The sequence below is a fragment of the Coenobita brevimanus genome, chromosome 75, assembly GCF_032717465.1.
Source record: "Coenobita brevimanus isolate Jiangsu-jjx chromosome 75, ASM3271746v2, whole genome shotgun sequence".
Lineage (NCBI taxonomy): Eukaryota > Metazoa > Arthropoda > Malacostraca > Decapoda > Coenobitidae > Coenobita > Coenobita brevimanus.
Window position 1 is genome coordinate 10,741,748 of NC_137028.1, and position 24,108 is coordinate 10,765,855.

General features: G+C 43.2%; 1 protein-coding gene across 1 annotated transcript in view; it reads right to left on the reverse strand.

The window, feature by feature from the left end:
- Positions 1-24,108, reverse strand: part of SMC6 (Structural maintenance of chromosomes 6) — a 256,438-nt gene that overhangs the window by 156,632 nt on the left and 75,698 nt on the right. Inside the window, exons 9-10 of the mRNA XM_080278837.1 lie at positions 10,944-11,147; positions 10,602-10,798 (exon numbers count right to left, since the gene is read on the reverse strand). Of these exons, the coding sequence (XP_080134963.1) occupies positions 10,602-10,798; positions 10,944-11,147 (401 nt within the window). The remainder of the gene's footprint in view (positions 1-10,601; positions 10,799-10,943; positions 11,148-24,108) is intronic.

Consider the following 24,108-nt stretch of genomic DNA (forward strand, 5'->3'; position numbering starts at 1 on the left):
AGAGTAAAAAGAAAGTGGATGAAGAGTTTGGGAGAAATCTGAGTGTAAAATGGAGGGAGAGTAACATTGTTTTGGAAGGAAGTAAAGAAAGTAAGACAGTGTCAAAGGGGAAATAGTAGGGGAGTGAAAAATGGAAATAATAGATTGCTGGTTGAGAAGAGAGAGAAACTGAGAAGGAGAACTTTGAGGATTTGTTGAATGTAGACAGTGAGAGCAGTGTGAGTATAAGTGGTTGGGGAATGGCTGGGAGAAGAAGAGATGAGAGGATGGAGGAAGAGATCAGTAGGGCGGAAGTAGTGAAAGCAATGCAGAAGATCAAGATGAGAAAGGCCCCATGAATTGATGGAGTGCGTGGCGAAATGCAGAAGCATGGGGGTGAGATTGTTGTGGCGTGGATATGGAAGTTGTGTAAATTGGCTTGGGAAGAGGGAAGGGTTCCAGAGGACTGAAAATCAGGTATAATTGTTCCTTTATACAAAGAAAAAGGGGAGAAAGAAGTAAGTGGTAACCATTGGGGTATTTGCCTTCTTAGTGTGACAGGTAAAATATATGGTAAAATACACACTCACTGGGTTAGGCATATAACAGAGGAGCTAGTTGGAGAAGAACAAGGGGGATTTAGGAAGGGAAAAGGGTGTGTAGATCAGATATTAGTTCTAAGATGTTCAGTGTGGAAGTATCTAGAGAAGGGAAAGAAAGTGTATGCTGCCTTCATGGACATGGAGAAAGCATATGACAGAGTAGACAGGCAAGGCATGTGGAAGGTATTAAGAATATATGGAGTGGAGGGGAAATTGTTGAGTGCTGTGAAGAGTCTGTACGAAGGAGCTACGGCTACGGTGCGAGTGGATGGTGAGCTGAGTGAGCTCTTTGATCTAAATGTGGGACTGAAACAGGGATGTGTGACGTCTCCAAGGCTGTTTAATATATACATGAATGGGGTTGTAAAGGAGGTGCAAGGTAGGGCAGTGGATGTGGGGGTGGCTCTAATGAATGAGGGTGAGATGTGGAAGATTCCAGTGTTGCTGTTTACTGATGATACAGTATTGTTGAGTGAAGATGAACGGGAGTTGCAAGGTTTGGTGAATAAATCTGGGACAGTGTGTAGGAAGAGGAATCTGAAAGTTAATGCAAACAAGAGTAAAGTTATGGTGTTTGAGAGTAATGAAGTCACAGAATGTACAGTAAGGTTGGATGGTGAAGATATGAAGAATGTGAGTGCATTCACGTACCTGGGTTGTATGATGAGTAAGAATGGAAGTTTGGGGGATGAAGTGTTTGAAAGGGTACAGCAGGGAAGGAAGGTTGTTGGTTCACTGAAAATGGTGATGAGAAATAGGGAGGTGATTGGAAGTTAAGAAGTCACTGCATGACAGTATTGTGATCCCTACCCAGACGTATGGAAGCGAGGCGTGGACCTTGCAAGAGGGGAACAAGTCAAGAGTGAGAGCAGTGGAAGTGAGTTACCTGAGAGGAGCATGTGGAGTGACATGGAGGGACAGGTTGACGAATGAAGAAGTGAAGGAATGTTCCGGGGTGGATGTGGATGTGGTTGAGAAGATTAGGAGAAATACACTGAGGTGGTTTGGACACGTGGAGAGAATGGAGAATGAAAGACTGACTAAGGGGGTGTATGTAGGTGAAGTGGAGGCAGGGAGAGGGAGGGGAAGACCGAGGATGAGGTGGAAGGAGGGAGAGGGAGGGGAAGACCGAGGATGAGGTGGAAGGAGGGAGAGGGAGGGGAAGACCGAGGATGAGGTGGAAGGAGGGAGAGGGAGGGGAAGACCGAGGATGAGGTGGAGGGATGAAGTTGAGAGATATATGAGGGAGGGGGGAGTGAGTTGGGGAGAGGGCAGTCAAATGGTGGGTGACAGAGCGATTTGGAGGCGTTTTGTCTGCGGCCACCCTTTGCGGGATTAGGGGGTTGGGCTATAGATAGATAGATAGTGTTGTTCCAGATGATTGGTTGAACAGTGTAATTGTAAATGTGTATAAAGAGAAGGGTGATGCCCTGGAAAGAGGAAATTATAGAGGTACAAAGCTCTTAGACCAGATAATGAAGATAATGGAGAGAGTTTTAGAAGGTATGATTAGAGAAAGAGTGAATATTGATGAGATGCAGTTTGGGTTTATGCCACGTAGGGGGACCACTGATCCCATATTCATTGTTCGACAGCTTCAGGAAAAATATATTGGGAAGAAAGGGATCTGTATTTTGTTTTCGTTGATTTGGAAAAGGTGTTTGACAGAGTCCCTAGAGAGGTGGTGAAGTGGGTAATGAGAAAGCTTGGTTTGGAGGAGTGGCTGGTTAGGGTGGTTATGGTCATGAATGTGAGTGCTCGCACCCAGGTAAGAGTGAATGGAGATTTGTGTGATGAATTTTCCGTGAATGTTGGTGTGCATCAAGGGTCAGTTTTGAGCCCCTTGTTGTTTATCATGGTACTTGAAGCTCTCTCACTGGACTTCAGAAACGGACTCCCATGGTTGATGTTGTATGCTGATGATTTGATGTTGATTGCAGAGAATGAAAGGGAGGCAGAGGAAAGATTTAGGAAGTGGAGAGATGGTATGGGGCATAAGGGCTTAAGGGTAAATGCAGATAAAACGAAAGTGATGATATCTAGGGTTGGTGCCGGTACTGTCAAAGACGAGGGAGAGTGGCCATGTGCAGTTTGCCACAAGGGTGTGGGAAGTAATTCCATCTTGAGTAGTGTTTGTGATAAATGGGTGCACAAGAGATGTAGTGGTATCTGAGGTAGAGTGCGTGATAATGCTGATTCAATGTGTTAGGCATATTGGGGAGAGCAAGTGGAGATTGTTAGGCATGAAAGGATTGAACTTGCTGGCGAGTCCCTTGAGTGTGTGGAAGAGTTTTGTTGTTTGGGAGACATGTTGTGCGCTGGAGGTGGGGCTGGAGCTAGCTCTGTGGCTAGAGTGAGTGGTTGGAAGAAGTTCAGGGAGCTCTTGTCTCTCCTGACATGGAGAGGACTCTCCCTATGTGCTAAGGGGTCTTTGTATGCAGCATGTGTCACGAGTGTTATGCTGTATGGTAGTGAAACCTGGGCAGTAAAGGAGGAAGATATTCACAGGCTCAGACGTACAGAAATGACAATGATTAGGTTGATGAGCAGTGCGTCCCTGAGTGCAAGGCCTGGGGGGGCTGGGTTTACAATGGATGAGTTGAGAGGTAGGATGGGACTGGAGTGTATTGGTGTTGTGACGAGGAGAGGTAGATTGAGATGGTTTCGGCATGTGGAGAGGATGGGGGATGATAACTGGGTGCAGAAGGTGAGAAGTGTTAATACTGGGGGTAGGGTTGTGAGGGGTAGACTGAGAAAGACGTGGGATGAGGTCATTAAGCGTGACCTCTGGGTTAAGGGACTGAACAGGGAGGCTGCAAGAGATCGTGCAGTATGGAGAGCCACCATTAGGTGACCAAGGCCGATGCATGCAAGCATGTTGGAGCCTTCAAAAACTAAACGAAATGAGCGTGTGAAGTGACATGGAGGGGCAGGGTGACGAATGAAGTTAAGAAGTTGTGGGGTTGATGTGGATGTGACTGAGAAAATTAGGAGAATTACACTGAGGTGGTTTGGACATGTGGAGAGACTGGAGAATGAAAGACTTACTCAGAGGGTGTATGTAGGTGAAGTGGAGGGAGGGAGAGGGAGGAGGAGACCAAGGATGATGTGGAGGGATGGAGTTGAGAGAGAGATGAGGGAGGGGGGAGTGAGTTGGGGGGAGGGCAGTCAAATGGGGGTGACAGAGCGACTTGGAGGAGTTTTGTCTGCGGCCACCCTTTGCGGGATTAGGGCATCAGGCTATAGATAGAAGACTTAACCAATGACTTGAAGAATAAAGTGAGTTTAAATTTGTTGGCCCTGAACCAATTACATTCACTCCCACTTACTGCTTTATTTAGTTATTGCAGATTTTCATTACAACAAAGAAGAAAGGTACGGCATGGTGGGACGAGGAGGTAAAGAGAGAGGTGGAGGAAAAGAGGAAGAAGTGGCTTAAGTGGTTAAAGGATAGGAGTTCATTTGATATAAGAACTGAATATGCTGAGAACAAGAAGCACGTAAAGAGACGAGTGAAGAGGAAAAAGAAGGAGGTAAATGAGGATCTAGGATGAAAAATGAATGCGAACTACTCTCAAAATAGAAAGTTATTCTGGAAAGAGGTGCGGAAATGTAGAAGCGAAAGAGGAAAGAAATGGGATGGTGTGAAGGATGCAGGTGGTAGATTATTAACCCATGGAGATGAAGTATGGACCAGATGGAAAGAATATTTTAAAAGCCAGATGTGTGGGAATAGAGAGAGCAGAGCAGCTGTAAACATGATTGGTTTTCGGAGTGTGCAGAGAAGGAATGCAGTGCCAGGAGACGTGACACTCGCACAAGTGAAGAGTGCTGTGAAGCGGCTGAAAAATGGGAAAGCAGCTGGGGTTGATGAGGTGTATGCAGAGAAGCTTAAATGTAGTGGAGAGAATGGAATGAAGTGCTTGTTGGAGATATGTAAGAAGGCATGGATGAGTGAAACTGTGCCTGCAGAGTAGAAAAAGGCTGTGATTGTACCCCTGTACAAAAATAAAGGTGAGCAAAGTGAATGCAAGAATTATCGTGGCATAAGCTTACTGAGTGTGGTAGGGAAGGTATATGGAAGAATTATTATAGAGAGAGTAAAAGAGATATCAGAAGTCCTAGTGAGTGATGAACAGGGTGGCTTTAGGAGTGGCAAAGGATGCGTGGACCAAATATGTGCAGTGAGACAGATAGCAGAGAAGGCTTGTGAGAAGGACCATAAGGTGTTTATGGCATCCATGGATCTGGAAAAAGCATATGACAATGTCGACAGAGAAGGATTGAGGAAAGTTTTGCACATGCACGGTGTAGAAGGTATGCTGCTAGGTGCCGTCAAGAGTTTTTATGATGGTAGTGAGGCATGTGTAAGGGTTAATGGGCATCTAAGTGAGTGGTTCATGGTCAGTGTGGGCGGGTGACGAGGTTGTGTGATGCCCACATGGTTGTTCAATATATATATGATTGGGGTGATGAGAGAAGTAAAAACATGAGTAATGGAGAGAGGGATGGTGTTGGTATTGAATGGTGTTGGATGGAATATCTCAGATTTGTTGTATGCTGATGATGCAGTACTGCTTGCAAGTATCGGACAAGACCTTAGTAGGCTAGTGCAGAGTTTTGCTGATGTCTGTAAAAGTCGCTCCTTGAGAGTAAATGTAGAAAAGAGTAAAGTGATGGTTATTGAGAGAGAAGGTGACTCCCAGTGCAATGCAACAGTGAATGGAGAGAGACTGGAATTGGTGAGAGAGTTCAAATACCTGGGTACAGCGATAGAAAAGAGAGGAAAATGTGCAAAGGAAGTTGAAAGTAGAGTGACACAAGGAAGAAAAGTAGCTGGTGCAATAAAGGCCTTGATAAGAAACAGACGCTTGAGTGTTGCAGCTGCATGAGGCTTACATGAAGGAGTGTTAGTGCCAACTTTAAAATATGGATGTGAGACTATGGTGTGGCATGAAAATGAAAAGTCAAGAGTAAGAGCAGTGGAGCTGGGACTGCTGAGGAATGTATGTGGAGTACAGAGGGTGGATAGGATACGAAATAATGTGATTCGTGAAAGATGCGGAGTGAGGAAGTCGGTGGACACCAGAATTGACGAGAATGTACTGAGATGGTATGGTCATGTGGAGAGAATGGATAACAATAGAGTGGTGAAGAAGGTATATCTGAGCGAATTCAAAGGAGGGAGGAGGCGAGGTAGGCCAAGGAGAAGGTGGAGAGATATTGTGGATGTGTGTGAGGAAGACAGGTTTGGAAGTCAGTGAGGCTAGGGAACTGACAAGATATCGAGCTGGCTGGATGAATTTTGTGAGGAGAAGTGCATGATCAGGGATTTTTGGCACCCCTTTTAATGTGGCAGCGTCTGGATTGACTCTGTCAGATACGATTATGTGAAGCTACAGAATGTGGTGAATGTTTTTGGAATATCCGATACAGCCAGGATTCTGGGGGCTTGAATGATGAATGAATGGAAGCGTGGCCCATTGGACTGGGCAATTTTGGGCTGTCTAGACATTGCTACTCCTCACCCTGCCCTAGGGTGGGAAAGGAGGTCCAAATGATGACGATGATGATGATGATTCATCACTGTGGTAGTTTGCGGGACCAATCAGCTGCAATCAAGGAGGTTTGACCGTGCATAGGATACTGTGTATATTTTTTCAGAGATTGATAGGATAACTAAAACCTTCACTGGGAGAAATGGGTTGATTTGTAGTACATGGTCTGAATACAGTAAATCCTCGATATACCGAACCCTCATTTGAGGCTGCGCGTGCGAGTTTGTACCAACTGACATTTTTTTAAAAAGGCAGAAATTGTTTAAGGTTTGCGAATATTGAAACGATCATAACTCTCTTGTTTTTAAAGCTAAAGACTTCATTCAAAGACCAAAATGAAGAGTAAAGTATGCCGAATATGTCCATGCTGTTGGTAACTGAAAATAATATACACAGATATACAAAATTATAGTTTTTTTTTTGAAATTCTGAAAATCAGCGATTTTTAGTACACAAATTCAACAAAGTATTACTCTCTTATTAACCCCTACACCGCGGGCTTGTTTACCAATTACTTGCGTGTGCCGCGGGGTTATTTGGGCTCCGACAGACTCTCAAAAAATATTTGCCAAAAATCAGTTATTAGTCCTAGAATAATAAAATTACATATGCTTATGGCACATACCTTCAGCTTTCTCCTGGAATGATTGTTGAGCCTTCGTCGGTTACCGTAGGACTTGTGGAGACCTCTGAAGTAGGGTAACGAAGTCTCCACTTTACACTTCCCAACAACCCGTAATATGATTACCACAGCCAGATACAAACACTATAAACACTATTCTACAATTTTCAAGTAGTTTGGGATCCATACTCAAAAAAAAAACACTGTGAAAGCAATGGAAATTACGAGCGCGTCTGATCGTCGCACTGGCACTAGTTCGCTCATGGTAGTCTGTCATTTATTATTCATAAAACCCCCTCACACTTTATATTTCTATTACTATATAACACTTATATATATCTACAGTCTTTATCCATAAGTTTCCTTCAGTAGTATTAGTTTATTGTCACTGTAGGGATTCAATTTCTTTCAGTAAAATACGTAGCATTCACTTTCTCGTCCTGTACAGTATACTGGCATTGAGAGTGAATGTCACTTTCATCTTCACTCTCATAACTCATAGCATTCAGACATGCTAGAGTGAAACTCACTTTCATTACTCCTAGGGTATATACTCATATTCTTATAATACTACTCATTTACATTTCTATTTACGATCTCTATTTTATTTACGTTATTTACATTTCTATTTTATTTACAGTGTTATGCACTGTCACTTGAAATAACTTATAAAACTATTTTCCATTGTTCACGTATATTTACATTCATTACTTTCACTTGCTGTTTACACATTATTTACACATTATTTACAATTCCACTTGCACTGTTTTACTCAATAGAAAGATCGTAGTCACTCTTTTATCAATTGTCAGCCCTTTACCTCTTTCCACACGAGGTTTAGTAGGGGGTAAAGGTCACAGAGCCATTTGCATGGGGGTGAAAAAGGCCTTGAAGTCAGCAAGATGAAACATACGTCCTCTCACTTCGGAAGATGACAGTACACTGATAACGCAGGGGCAGCCTAGAGGCCTGCTTTAGGGGTTATTCAGAGTTACCAATATTACTTCTTGAAACAGCTAAGTCTAGCACTGATATGATTGGCAGGAAATCTAGACAATACATTATAAATTTGGTAGTTCCAGGTGAATGTAAATATCATTTAGGGTTCTCCCTTCCCTCCTTACAGGTATATTTATTACGAAAATAGATTAGAGGCCTACTTAGGAGATATATAATCAGAGCTACCAATGTTAAATCTTGAAACAGCTTTGTGTAGCACTGATATGATTGGCAGGAAATCTAGACAATACATTATAAATTAGGTAGTTCCAGGTGAATGTAAATATCACTTAGGCCTCTCCCTTCTCTCCTTACATGTATATTTATTACGAAAATAGATTATACGGCATATTTCAAGTGGAAAAAAACAGCGAAAATTAGCGAACGAGTGCACGTGAGGTGTTGTCAGGTGATAATTAGCCAATTCCAGGTGTATGGCACTCTCACTTACCTGATTTCTTTCTTGTATATATTATTTGGTATAAGAATACGACATAGGGCTTATTTCAATGGATGAAATCAGTGAAAAATTCCAGGGAAGATTTACTTAGCGTAGCATGGCCGGGCAGGCGAGAGGATAGGGTAATGGAGGGGGGGTAGGGAGGGGAGTCAAGAACAGGGAGAAATGGCTAAATTGTCAACAATGGATGGGAGTACAGATGAGATTAGGAGTGCTGACTAGTGTTGGACATTGTCAGTACTGATAGATGATACAAGCCCCCACTTGAAAGCCCGGGTGAATTCAAAATAACACAGAATCACAAAAGCGACGCCCCGCGGTATGATCCCTTGCTCCCAAGCGTCACGAAAGTGACGCCCCGCGGTTAAGGGGTTAATAATGCTGGAGACTCCATTAAAAAAAAAAACATAGTAAAGAGGAAAGGATGCAGATTATGAATATATAAACAGATTTCAGATAAACCAATTAGTGCAAGAGAAAATACCTGTTTTCCAAGTGCGACAGAATTTTCACTCAAAGTTCATGATCACAAAACCATTCAGTACATAGTTGTTAATGGATCATATTACAGCATAATACAGTGCAAACCATACACAATTAAAAGACACTGAGAAACTGGAGGAATATCTAACAATGTATAGCAAGTGGATTGGTGGTGACTCACCACGTCGGTGTCGCTTGGTACAACCTCGCCCGCGCTGGCAGTCTGTAACCCACTCTCACCTCACAAATCTATTTCAATGTTGTATTTTAGAGGACTTTCAACCTTATGTCAAGTTCGAAATTGTACCAAGCGGCATGCCTGGGATATAAAAGAAGGGTCAAAATAGTGATATAACATGAAAACGCATGGTCGGCTTGGGTGGTGCTTGGTACAAACTAGCATGCACAGCCTGATTCAATGAATTTTGGTTTTAACAACCACCCTGAGTTGGCCAAATGTTATGTTCATTTAACAAATTTTGTGTGATAAAAGAATGGATGTGCAGGAAACTCCAACCAGTGTGGCATCCCTAAACATGCACACACACACACACACACACACACACACACACACACACACACACACACACACACTCTCTCCTCCACATCCAGAACACCGCATTAGTCTTTGGGTGACCAGCATCTTGAGAGGAGCCATAAATAGAGCATTTATTGAGGAAAAGAGCCATTTATGCCCAGATGTCTGTTACTGTGTATGACTGTAGGACCAAATGATGTTCTATATTTAACGATATTTAACGATCTTTGAAAGGTAAAAGCCATGACGCCTGGGAAATTACTGAACAACATGGTGTTCGGCTTTAACGTCAAGGTCTGGCACCAATTAGTTCGTTATATTGAGGATGCACTGTACTGTATATGCTCAATTACCTAAAGGAATGGATACAAGGTCTGTTCAGAAAGTTCCAACCTTAGGCTCTTAAAAATAAATAGCTAACCTGTTGAGCTAGGACACTAATCCCCCTCAAAGTAGACACCTTCTGACTTGACACACACAGCCCAGTGTTCTTTTCACTGCCTGAAACATTTTAAGTCAGTTTTCAGTATCTCCTGCAGGTGCTTCATCGCATTCATTATGATCTCTTCTCTTGTCTCAAATCAGGAACTTTTCAGTGGAGTTTTGCATTTGGGGAATAACCAAGTGTCACACAGAACCATGTACGGTGAATAGGGAGCCTGCCAGACCTGCAAAATGTTGTGCTTGGCCAAAAACTTCTGAATCAGTTGTGAAGAATGGGCAGGAGAGCTGTCGTGGTGCAGCTTCCAACTTGCCGCTTTCCAAAGGTCTGGTCTCTTCCGCTGAACTGCGTCACAAGGATGACGGACAATGTCAAGGTAGTAATGTTTGTTGACAGTCTGACTTTCTGTTGTGTATTCATGATGCACAACACCACAATAGTAAAAAAAAAAAGGTGTCAATATGCTAGTGTATTTCACCTTGCTGCTGACCTATCGTGCTTTTTGTTGGTCGAGGCAACCCTGCATGTGTCCACTGGGATAACTACGCTTTAGTTTCTGCGTCGTACCTATACACCCAAATCTCATCTCCACTGGTAACAGTGTTCAGAAAGTCTTTAACATGATTTGCACACCCCGGCACGTCTTCAGCAACGTTCATCTGAGAGAGGAGATCGTGCCGAATGTGATGAAGCACCTACAGGAGATACTGAAAACCGATTTTGAAAAATGTTTCAGGCAGTTGAAAGAACGCTGGGCTACGTATGTCGTCAGAAGGGGTCTACTTTGAGGGGGATTAGTGTCCTAACTCAACAGGTTTGCTATTTATTTTTTGTGGGCCTAAGGCTGGATACTTTCTGAACAGACCTCGTATTATGTACCTAAAGTGGTATGACTTCTCATTTACAAAGGAAGCTGACCTATCTTCCTTCTAATGGCTTTATCTTCCATATGTCGCTGTGTAAGAGCATCCTTTTTCATGTCAAGTGTGTTGGATAGGTTGTTCCGGTGAGTTTCTTCAGTGCGAGCATCCTGTTTCACCCTATCTTGCTCCTGTTTCAGCTTCTCCATCTCTTGCTGCCATTGTGCACGCCTTACAGACCACTGGTTCTGTGCACTACACCAGATAAAATATGTAACAATATAATTAAATCATTAACAATAAACAGAAAATTATATGAAAACAAAATTATGCATCATTATCATTATCATCATCAAGACCTCTTTCTCCCACTTAAGGATAAAGATACAAATGTACTTACTCAGTGCTGGCCTTGTCCACGGCTTCCTGGAGCAGAGACAGTTCCCTTTTTATTTCTCTGATCTTGCGCTGGGACAGGTTGTGGTGACCCTCTTTGTCTTTTACCTCTCTCTTGGCCTTGATCACCTTCTCATTTACCGCCTGTATTTGCTTTGACACAGCTTTTGCCTCAGTGGTAACTTTACTGAATTTTTCCTGGCAGTTCCTGAAGAGATACAGTACAGATAAAAACTTCAATAATTTTAAAAGGGTTGGCTTAATGAGGTTTCAATTAAACAGGTATTAAATTGCACATTTTTTCTTCGCAGCACCTATATAAAGAAAATTACTGTAACAAGGGGTAATTGGGTCCACTGACAGATAACTGAGCCACCATTAAGTTAATGACATTCATCTGGAGTTTACAACACACATGAGATGTAGTTTCACATGCTTTCTGATATAAATTTTCTTTAATAATAATAAAAAAAGACAGGTTTATGAGTATTTTCAGCTCAGATGATAATACACACTGATCAATGGGGCATATTGATATACACAAATTTTCACAATTTCTGATACAAGGTAAAATATGAGGTTTGTTCACTCATTCATTCATAATCGAATGCAATGTTGCCCCATGAGAAGCACAGGAGCCCGGAGCTAGGCAAGTTGGTCCTGACATTTAAGATGAGAGACCAGTCTCACTCATCCCTGAGTGGCATTACGTAGGCAATAAACCCCAAACACCCCTTGGATATAAACCTACACCAGTTCAATCAGATTGGAGTACCTTAATCATCCACCAAACCACATATGTGTATACATACATACATAATGTCACGAATTCGCGTGATTGCATATTTATACAAATTCGTGACATTGTACTTTGGTGGGAAACCACAAACTTTAGTGGAAAACCCACTGCGTATCACTCAGTTTAACCGTCCCTATATGCACTTTGATCGGGATAGCTTTTCAGAATATTTGTCACAGCTCCAAAAGTGGCTGTTCTTATGCATGACATTAGTGCTTCACTGAGTGATTTTATTGAATGTGAATATCGTTCACCCTGCCTCCGCTGACCGTTTAAGTTAGGCCACGCCCACTTCCGGTGAACATGGCCAGCTCTCACTCCCATACCCGGCTTGGTTACATCAGTCAGCTTCGGACAGCCTTGGGAGAAGGGACTCATTGTGCCCAGCGTTGAGAGCAGTGTCTCCGTTGTACGGCGATTCCCCACATCTCCCCTCTGAGTCGGTGATCGGCATAGTGGGCTTAGCAGCAAGCAGCGCCTGCCACAGAACAGACAGACGCCCAGTCTTGTGTTGCTTCAGCTCTGTTCCCTCCACTGAACAGTATTTCCGTTTGTTTTCCTAGGTTAAAGTCTATTAGCTTTTGAATGAGTGAGTGAATGTATCTCCTTTGATATTTGAATTCACTAGTCCGCCTGCGACAGTGAATTTCCCTCTTGAATTCATTTTTGAGATTCATGTAACGTAATTTTATTTCATTGTAATTAATAAATTTATAGTTCTTTTCTTTGCGCTTAATGTAAATCTAGAATCGTGTTTGATTTCTCCACATTGGGCTTACTTTAGTGTGCTACTCTCAGTCCGCACAAAATTCTTAATCACGACTGGCATTTAAGCCAGTTCTTCCATATTAAAACTTAAATCCGTTATGCCAGCCAGGAGTTAAGAACCAGCAAGGACCTGTCCATTATTATTATTAGTTACTGACTGTCAGGGGGTAAGGATCACACTTTCCCAGAGGCTAACAGTAGTAATGATACAGCATTCATGAGTAGCTAGACTCCGCTATGTACTGTTGGGAAAGTTTAGAAAATTCTCATCTTTAGAGAATCGACAAAGTAAGCCAGCATAAAGGAAAACTTACTACTTGGTTTCACAAGTCGATTCACTTTGTGTTTACTGATTATATTTTTATCAGCATTTCTTAAATTCACATCCCCCAGTGAGACATACATATACTGTACTGTATATGTGTATATATATTTATATATATATATATATATATATATATATATATATATACATATATGGTAATCCCTCATTTATCAAGACGTAATAGAGCCAAAGTCATGTCCGCGTAGTGGCAACACCTGGATAATGAACACTATTCCCCTACCACACCCAGGTTCTACCTATACCTAACCTGTTCATACATAACCTATGCTTAATTTGGCAGTGTTTTCCGGTCATTCAGGCATATTTAGAAATCAATACAAACAAAGGAATATCCAAAGTAATGCTAAACACTAAGAAAACCATGCAGAAAAACCACTGAAACAAAAATCACCCTACCTATACACTATCGTACGTCCAGTACCCCTCCTAATTTTGGCAGTGTTTTCCAAACATTCTGCCATATTTTGACATTAAAAAATACATAGCATTATCCAAAATAATTTTCAACTTAAAAAAAAAAAAAAAAAAAAAACTATACACTACTGTATGTACATTATCCCTCCTAATTTTGGCACTGTTTTCAGGTCATTCTACCATATTTAAACATCAAAACACACATAGGAATATCCAAAGTAATGTTTAACACCAAGAAAACCATGAAAATAAAAAACACTGAAAACAAAAAACCACCCTACCTATACACTATTGTATGCACAATACCCCCCTAATTTTGGCACTGATTTCATCAATCTGCCATATCCTAACATCAAAATACACATAGAAATATCCAAAGTCATGCTAAAAAACAAGAAAACCATGAAAAAAAAAAAAAAACTGCATACCAAAAAACACCCGACTCATGCACTACTGTACTGTACGTACAGCACTTCTCCTAATTTTGGCACTGTTCTCCAGTCATTCTGCCATATGGAGACATCAAAACACACATAGCATTAAACAAATTGATACTAAACATCACAAAAGCAGTCCATAACCAACAAAAATCAACAAAAAACCTGTGATCAGTTATCTGTGATGAGTGATTGCTCCCGAGGCTCAAAAAAATTCCACAGCCAAATATGCCACCGGAAATTGGTTGTATTGGTATAAATGGTATACCTTCAACTTCGCTAGTGTTTATCTATCTACCTATTGCCTGATGCCTCAATCCCATTTGGGGTGGCCACAAACAAATCGCCTCCACATCACCCTGTCCCCTGCCATTTCACTGCCCTGTTCCCAACTCTCACCCCTCCCTCATATACCTCTCCACCCCATCCCTCCATCTCATCCTCGGCCTCCCCCTCCCTCTCCCCCCCTCCACATCACTTACATACACTCTCTTCATCAGTCTTTCACTCTCCATCCTCTCCACATGGCCAAACCAAATCAGTGTATTCCTCCTAACACTTCCTATCATATCCATATCCACACCACAATACACCTTTACGTCCTCATTTGTCAGCCTGTCTCTCCCTGTGACTCCACAGGCTCCTCTTCAGTAACTCATTTCCACTACTCTCACTCTTGCCTTGTGTCCTTCCAATAACATCCAAGCTTCACTTCCATATGTTAGAGTTGGTATCACAATACAGTCATGTAATAACTTTTTCATTTCCATGCTCACTTCCCTGATTCTTATCACTGCTTTCAAGGAACCAGCAACTTTTCTTCCTTGCTGTACCCTTTCAAGCACTTCACCCTCCAAACTTCCATCCTTACTCATCACATTATCCAAGTACTTAAATACACTCACATTTTCCATTTCCTTCTCATCCAACCTCATTGTATATTCACTGACTTCTCTAGAAAACCATAACTTTACTCTTCTCTACATTGACCCCTAGATTCCGTTTCTTACACACTCTCCCAAACTCATCCACCAAGCCTTGCAGCTCTCCTTCGTCTTCATTTAACAAAACAATAACATCTGCAAACAACAGTACAGGGAGCTTCCAAACACTGCCCTCTCTCATTAGGGCCACTCTAACATCCACTGCCCTACCTTGTATCTCTTTTATAACCCCATCCATATACAGATTGAACAACCATGGAGACATGACACATCCCTGTTTCAACCCAAACTTCAAGTAGAAAAATTCACTCACTTCATTATTCACATGCACTGCAGCCTTAGGACCTTCATACATACTCTTCACAGCATTCAACAACTTCCCATCTACTCCATATATTCTTAATACCTTCCACAATCCTTGTCTATAAACCCTGTCAAATGCTTTCTCCAAATCCATGAAGGCTGCATACAATTTCTTTCCCTTCTCTTGAAACTTTTCCACTAAAGATCTAAGAATGAATATCTGATCTACACAACCTCTTCCCTTCCTAAAACCTCCCTGTTCATCTCCAACTAAGTCTTCTGTTATTTCCCTAACTCTGTCAGTAAGTATCCTATCTTATACAGTAAACTCCCACAGTGTGCGAGTGGATGGGCGGTCATGGTCCTCATGCACTGTTAAATCGCACACTGGGAATACATAATCTTATGGGAAAAATTACACATGGGCAGTAATCCCTCATACCTTGACATTTTTTGACACTTAGAGACATAATAAAGGGAAAATTTATCAGACATATACTACAGATGTAGATACAATAAGAAAAATATGGTCAGTCACCTTCACAGCAATAGACAACAGGCCTGATGGACTTAAATAACAGGGGTTCCGAGGCGCAGCAACACACTTAGAGTGCCCCCGTTGCCACCCTGGCCGCACCACCCTTGCTTAACGGTTACCAATGTTGTATCATTCCAAGCATTGACGAAGAAATTTACAGCCTGTCAAATGTTACATTTCTTCCAGAATGCAGCAACAGTTATTATGGTGGGGATTGCAGGTATGCCAGGTGAGTCAGGTGGGGCTGTGGAGGTGGAGGGGGGGGGGGCAGCTGGTGAGTCAGGTGGAGCAGTGGAGGAGGAGGGGACGGCAGCTGGCGAATCATGGGAGGTTGTGAGGGGAGAATCCTCCACCTCCTCCTCGCTACTGCTCACATTTTCGGCAATTTCCTTCATCTCTTTTTGTTTGTCTGTTTCATTCCTCATCTTGTTATGGATATATTTGCAGTATAACAACTTGGCATTTGTGAAATAACCATTATTCAGGGGAGGATACTCCATCTCTTCCTCGCTATTTCTCACATTTTCGGCAATTTCCTTCATCGATTCTTGCTTGTCTGTTTCATTCCTCATCTTGTCATGGACGTACTGGCAGTATAACAACTTGGTATTCGCGAAATAACCGTTATTCAAGTGAATCCAAACATTATTATAGAAACTGGGTATTTATTCTAACTTACCATTATTGCCGAAAACGTTACTGTCGAGGTCATTATTGGTGAGATGTTACTGTTCACTCCTCTTAAGTACCTTCCCCACGTGCCTCTAAGTCACTATTGGCGCGTCGTGAGGGGAGGGGGGTCACGTAGTCAGGGAAAATAGTGGTTCTGGGCCACTCCTTGCCTCTGCCTAGCGTACTGTGGGCTAAACTAACACAATCAAGAATTTTTTACTATTATTTTTGAAAAACCCCCCTACCCCTGGGGGTAGGGATTTTTTTCAAGACTACTCCCCCAGTATCCCTGCTTGTCATAAAAGGCGACTAAAAGGGTTGGCGGAGGGTTAGTGCCCCTCCACGGAAAACAACTAACTAAAAACACAAACAAGAAGCCTCGGACAAGGACTGACCAAACGATGACGACCCAGGACCGGACAAAGGACTTGGTAATAGGTACATGGAATGTAAGAGGAGCAAATGATGAGGTGAAAGAGAGAGAGAGAGAGATTGTCCAGGTGCTTGAGGGTGCGAAAGTGGATGTATGTGGAATAATTTAAACAAAATGGAGAGGAGAAAGTGTGAGAGAATGGGAGTATGGATAGGGTATATGTGCAGGAGTAGGTGAGAATGAGAGGGCAAAGGAAGGAGTATGTATAGTTGTGAGTAAAAGATGGAAGAAGAGCATAAGACAGTATGGATCAGTTGGGTCAAGGATTGTGTGGGTAAAGTTGAAAGTTGGAATACAAATGTGGGCGATTGTGTGTGTGTGTATGCGCCAACGCAAGATCATGCTAGAAGAGTGAGAGAAGAGTTCTGGACAAAAGTAGAAGTGTGCATGAAAAAGTTTGGAAGGAATGAGAGAGTGTTTTTGATCGGTGATATGAATGGTAAAGTTGGGAATGTGAAGGTGGATGGAATAGTTGGTGAATGGGGTGTGCCTGCTGAGACAGATGAGAATGGGAGTGCATTAGTGGACATTTGTGCTGGGAGGGGGTTGGTGATAGCCAATACCCTCTTCAGGCATAAAATGATCCACAGGTATACATGGCGAGTGATGAGAAGGGTGGGTGGTGAACTGAATGAAAGGAAGGCAATGATTGATTATGTGTGTGTGAATGAAAGGATGCGAAGATGTGTAATGGATGCAAGAGCTTATAGAGGCTGGGGGAGTGGACTTTCTGACCACTACTTGGTGGTGGCCAGAATTAGGATTCAAGTAAGATGGAGGAATAGAAGAAGGGAAAGACAAGAGGAAGGAGTAGTTGCAAGGAGAGTGGAAAGGTTACAAGAGGATGAGAAAAAGGCAGAGTATATGTGAGAAGTGGAGGAACGATTGGGCAAATATGAATTGGAGCAGATGGGAGACGTGGAAGGTGTGTGTAGGATATTTACAGAAGAAATATGTGCAGCATGTGATGTGGTGTGTGGAAGGAAGAGAAGACAGAGGGGGGTGCAAGGAACAGCGTGGTGGACTGAAGAGGTGAGACAGGCTGTGGCACAAAAGAAGAAAGCATACAATGAATGGATGAGAAATAGGGGTGTGGAAGAAGTTGAGAGGCGGAAGAGAGAGTTATATGTAGAAAGAAAGAAAGAGGTGAAAAGATTAGTAAGAGAGAGTAAGAAGAGAGTGGATGAGGAATTTGGAAGGAATTTGAGTGTAAAGTGGAGGGAGTGTAAGAAAATGTTCTGGAAAGAGGTGAAAAGAGTAAGACAGGGTGGAAGTGAAGTTAGCAGGGGAGTGAAAGATAAAAATGGTAGATTACTAGTGGAGAAGGGAGAAAAAGTGAGCAGATGGAAAGAACACTTACAGGAATTGTTGAACATACAGGATGGAAGTAATGCGAGTATAAGTGGCTGGGGAATGGCTGGGAGAAGGAGGGAGGTAAGAAGACAGGAAGAAATCAGTAGGATAGAAGTTGTGGAAGCAATGAAGAAAGTTAAGTCGGGGAAAGCCCCAGGAATCGCTGGAGTGTGTGGTGAAATGCTGAAGCATGGGGGAGAGATAGTAGTAGAATGGATGTGGAAGATGTGCAGATTGGCCTGAGAGGAAGGTAGAGTCCCGGAGGATTGGAAGACAGGTATAATTATTCCCTTGTACAAAGGAAAAGGGGAAAAAGAAGTGTGTGGTAATCATAGGGGCATTTGTCTTCTTAGTATAATAGGAAAAGTGTATGGTAGGATACTTATTGACAGAGTTAGAGAAAGAACAGAGAAATTAGCTGGAGAAGAACAGGGAGGCTTTAGGAAGGGAAGAGGTTGTGTAGATCAGATATTCATTCTTAGATCTTTAGTGGAAAAGTTTCTAGTGAAGGGAAAGAAGTTGTATGCGGCTTTCAGGGATTTGGAGAAAGCACATGACAGGGTGGATAGACAAGGATAGTGGAATGTGTTAAGAATATATAGAGCAGATGGGAAGTTGTTGAATGCTGTGAAGAGTATGTACGATGGTGCGAAGGCTGCAGTGCGTGTGGATGGTGAACTAAGTGAAAATTTTTCTCTTTGAAAGTTGGGTTGAAACAGGGATGTGTCATGTCTCCATGGCTGTTCAATCTGTACATGGATGGGGTAATAAAAGAGGTACAAGGTAGGGTAGTGGATGTTGGAGTGGCCCTGGTGAGAGAGGATAGTGTTTGGAAACTCCCTGTACTGTTGTTTGCAGATGATACTGTGTTGTTGAGTGAAGACGAAGGGGAGCTGCAAGGCTTGGTGGATGAGTTTGGGAGAGTGTGTAAGAAACGGAATCTAAAGGTAAATGCAGGGAAGAGTAAAGTGATGGTCTTTGAGAGGGGTGAAGTCAGTGAATGTACAGCGAGGTTGGATGGTGAGGAATTGGAAAATGTGAGTACGTTTAAGTACTTGGGTAGTGTGATGAGTAAGGATGGAGGTTTGGAGGGTGAAGTGCTTGAAAGGGTACAGCAGGGAAGAAAGGTTGCTGGTTCTTTGAAAGCAGTGATAAGAAACAGGGAAGTGAGCATGGAAGTGAAAAAGTTACTACATGACAGTATTGTGATACCAACTCTAATGTATGGAAGTGAAGCTTGGACGTTGTTGGAAGGACACAAGTCAAGAGTGAGAGCAGTGGAAATGAGTTATTTAAGAGAAGCCTGTGGAGTCACAGGGAGAGACAGGCTGACGAATGAGGATATAAAGGAGCGTTGTGGTGTGGATGTGGATGTGATAGGTAGCGTTATGAGGAACACACTGAGGTGGTTTGGCCATGTGGAGAGGATGGACGGTGAAAGACTGACGAAGAGAGTGTATGTGAGTGAGGTGGAGGCCAAGGATGAGATGGAGGGATGGGGTGGAGAGGTATATGAGAGAGGGGGGTGTGAGCTGGGAGCAGGGCAGTGAAATGGCGGGGGACAGGGCGACTTGGAGGCGATTTGTTTGTGGCCACTCCAAACGGGACTGAGGCGTCTGGCAATAGATATATAGATAGACGTATTATGCGATTCGCGTACTCTGAGCTCGTGCACTACAGGAGCTGTCTGTACTTTTCCTATTACATTAAGAAGACAATTGCCCCTATGATTACTACACACTTCTTTTTCCCCTTTTCCTTTATACAAGGGAATAATTATGCAATGCAAAAAAATGCGAAATACTGGAAATGAGTAAAAGTACCAAGAGGCCATCATTGAATTACTAGATGGGTTATGAACCAATCAAAGCGAGTGAAGAGAAAGATTTGAGAGTGTTGGTCCAGGACAGTTTGTCACCTGAAAAACACATTAACAAGGGAGTTAGAGAAAAATATAAACTCCTGACTAATATAAGAGTAGCCTTTCATTATATGGATGAGGAGATGATGAAAAAATTGAGTGCCACGATTCGCCCCAGGGTAGAATATGCAGCAGTAGTGTGGTCCCCACACAAAAAGAAAGATATAAACAAAATTGAGAGAATACAAAGAACAGCAACCAAAATGGTCCCCAGTCTGGCAGATGTCGTACAGAGAGAGGCTGGAAAAACTGGATTTGCCTTCCTTAGAAGGAAAAAGAGAGGAGACATGATTGCAGTGTTCAGGACAACGGTGGGAGTAGATAAAATTGACAAAGAAGATCTGTTTTTATGGGATAAGAGAGTAACAAGAGGACACGGAATGAAACTGAAGAAACCAAGCTGCTTGAAGGATATCAAGAAATATAGCTTTCCTTATAGAAGTATAGACCTGTGGAATTGCCTGGACAAAGAGATCATCCAGTCTAAAAACTTAAACGAGTTTAAAGCTAAATTTGACATTGAGAAACAGAGACAGGACCCCACAAGCGTAGCTCATTTCCTGTATATCACAATTAGGTAAATACCTGACTTCCAATCCTCTGGGACTCCACCTTCCTCCCATGCCAACCTGCACATCTTCCACATCCATTCTACTACTATCTCTCCCTAATGCTTCAGCATTTCACTACACACTCCATCAATTCCTGGGGCTTTCCCCATTTTGACTTTCTTCATTGATACCGCAACTTCCATCCTACTAATTTCTTCCTGTCTTCTCACATCCCTCCATCTCCCAGCCATTCCTCAGCCACTAATACTCGCACTACTTTCGTTTTCTATGTTCAACAATTCCTTAACCCCTTAACCGCGGGTGTCATTCCAGAATGACATTGCAAAAACTGGACCAAACCGCGGGTGTCATTCTGGAATGGTTGTGGATATTTTGAATACCGCGCATTTTTTTCCGCGCACCAATTGTTTCAAGGGAGAGTAGTTATTGAGTTCTTTCACTCCAGCCGACCCCCACCTCCCTCCTCCCACCCCCCGGGCCCCCCACCCCACCCCTGACCAAACACGCATCAGTATCTGTCCAGCTTTGTGAGTGACAACAGCGCTGATGTGGCAGTGAAGTGCGGGCAATTACAGTGCCTTTTACATGCCTCAGTGAACACAGAGTGGGTGTTTATCATATGTGCAGTGTTCATATATGTTTATAGTATTATTATCAAAATGAGGTTGGCATTTGGTAATGGTGTGTGAGCGAAAAATAGTGATTTTAGATCGCTCACTTCTAATGGCACTGCCCATCCAGTGATAGTCAACGAAATCATGAAACCTACATCATTGCAAAGCCGAAGGTTAGTACTTTCTAATGGTACCTTATTTTTCGTTCTAGATTTATTCTGTGCAAAGTTATAAAGGTTTAAAGTTTGTTTACATTTTGGCTGGAACCCCCGCAGGGGGGGGCCAGTCGGGTCAAAACAATGCCCGCGGTTAAAGGGTTAAAGTGTTCTCTCCATCTGCTCACTTCTTCTCCCTTCTCCACTAGTAATCTGCCATTTTTATCTTTCACTCCCCGACTAACTTCATTGCCACCCTGCCTAACTCTCTTTACCTCTTTCCAGAACGTTTTCTTACGTTCCCTCCACTTTACACTTAAATTCCTTCCAAATTCCTCATCAACTCTCTTCTTACTCTCTCTTACTAAACTTTTCACCTCTATCTTCCTCTCTATACATAACTCTCTCTTCCATCTCTCATCTTCTTCCACGCCCCTGTTTCTCATCCACTCATTATATGCTTTCTTCTTTTATGCCACAGCCTGTCTCACCTCTTCATTCCACCATGCCATTCCTTACACCCCCTTTTGACTTCTCTTCACCCTACACACTACCTCATATGTTGCACAGATTTCTTCTGTGAATATCTTGCACATACCTTCCACATCCTCCATCTGCTCCAATCCACACACACACACACACACACATATATTTATACATATAAGTTCTTCCCCATGGCACACGAGTTTAGAGTATACGATCCTCATTGTACGCGAGGACCTTTCTTTTATATATATATATATATATATATACAGTATATAGTACGCGAATTAACCTCACTGTGAGCGACACGGGCAGCAAAGAGTGGCCCAAATCTGGGGTTACCCCGTGTATGCGACACTGCCACCCCAAGAAGCAAAAAACGGTTGCCTACGCTCTGCCCACCTTGTGACGTCAATGATGCACTTGTCACGTGATGCTCAAATGTGTCGTTTGGAGGGTGGTGAGAGAGGCTCAGCTGAGGAAACACGCGCACTGAGGGTACACTTGCTGTTCCAGCAACATTCTCGTCTACTCAGAGGATTGTTCTGTGAGACAGGATGTCTGCCTCGTCCTTGAGAAGGAAGAAGTGCATCACCCAAGCCACGAAAATGAAAGTCACTCGGAAGAGAGTGGGAAGGGTAACACCGCTATTGGGAAGGAACTCAGCTTGGCGGAATCGACTGTGAGAACAATATGGGCGAAGAGGGAGGCCACAAAGAAGACTGTCAAGATGTATGGGACGGCGGCACTGGACAGGAGAAGCAGGCTAACCAACCGGGCAATAATTATCATGAAGCGGTACCTAGCAACATACATCCTGAGGAAGGGGAAGGAAGGAATTCCACTAAACAGGCACTACATGAGGGACCAGGCCAAGATTTTCTACAAGCTGCATCTGTGAAGCTGAGTGTCATGAAACCCTTTAAAGCTTCCGTGGGATGCTTATGCCGGTTCTTGAAGAGGAAGGAGCTACGTCACATTTGCCTCACCAGCAAGCATGCATCTGCTGATGAAATGGCAGCTAGGGCCTATCCTGCCATCCTGAAGGGAATAATCGACGAGGGAGGCTACAGCATGCACCAAATTTACAACACAGATGAAACGGCCCTATACTACAAGGCTATGCCGAAGTCTACTTGTATCAGTACAGTAAGCAGCAGCGCCAGGCCTAGGGGAGAAAAGTGGACAAGAGCAGGATAACAGTCATGTTCGTCATGAACTTATCAGGCTCACGCAAGATGCGGCCTGTTGTGGTTCATACCGCAGCACACCCAGATGTTACAAGAATCTTCACTGCATGGATGATAGCGGGGTGTACTGGTACTGTAATTCCAATGGCTGGATGACGAGCATCATCATTTCCGAGTGGTTGTTGCGGCACCTCATCCCTGACGCCAAGGGTAAATCCAAGGAACTTGGCATCCCCATCAAGGTGCTCCTCATCCACGACAATGCCCCAAGTCATCCAACCTGGCTAGGAGACCTCAGCAAGGAATGCAAGATTGTTTTTTTTGCCACCCAGAACGACCTCTCTCAGTCAGCTGCTAGACCAGGACTTAATTGCAACGGTAAAGCAGCTACACCACTAATGCCTCTACAATCATCTCTGCAGCAAGACTGACAGCTCTGAGGAACTGCAGGCAATTCCTGACTTGGACACAGCTGGATGTGATGTCAGGGATGCAAAGGATGGTTTGGACTTGCCACCCGCTTCACCTGCACCACCAGCTTCAACTCCTGATAAGACTGTTATGGCTTTTTGGTGGTCATTCAGCCTCAGGGATGCCATCACATTCTTGTTGTATTCTTGGGCAGATATAACCGCTGCAACAATTAACCATGCTTGGTGCCTCCTTGTACCACACCTGTGTGAAATCGCACCGGGAAGCAGCTTTCAGTCCCTGGCCGCTGCCGAGGCAGCCACTCTCACAACTGCACAAGCTGTGTCCGGGTTTCAGGCTGCCACGTTGGAGGAGATCAGAGGCTTACATTCAGCAGCAGTGGAGCAGGAACCCCAGGAAGTCGTGCAGTGAGTGGACAAGGCTGAGGTAGAGCAGGAGATTGCAACAGAAAAGCCAGCAACACAAGTGATTGAGAGCGAAGATTTGTCTATGATGGAGATCAGCCGGGTACTGTGTGCCCTTGATAAATTCAAGGAAGAATTCAAGGACATCAAACGCTCTCAGTTGCGACTGGAGGAGGTGATGGCTTCACTGGACAGAACCTTCTGCTACTACACAGGCAAGAACAACAGGAAGAAAACAAACGGAAGCAAACCCTCATCACCCATTACCTTCGGCTCTAAGAAAGTGAGGAATCACTCCTTTCAACATCAGAAGAGCCATATCCTGAGGAGGATCAAGTGGATGATGCAATGTCTGAGGTGTCAGAAATAGACTTTGAAGGGTTAATGAAAG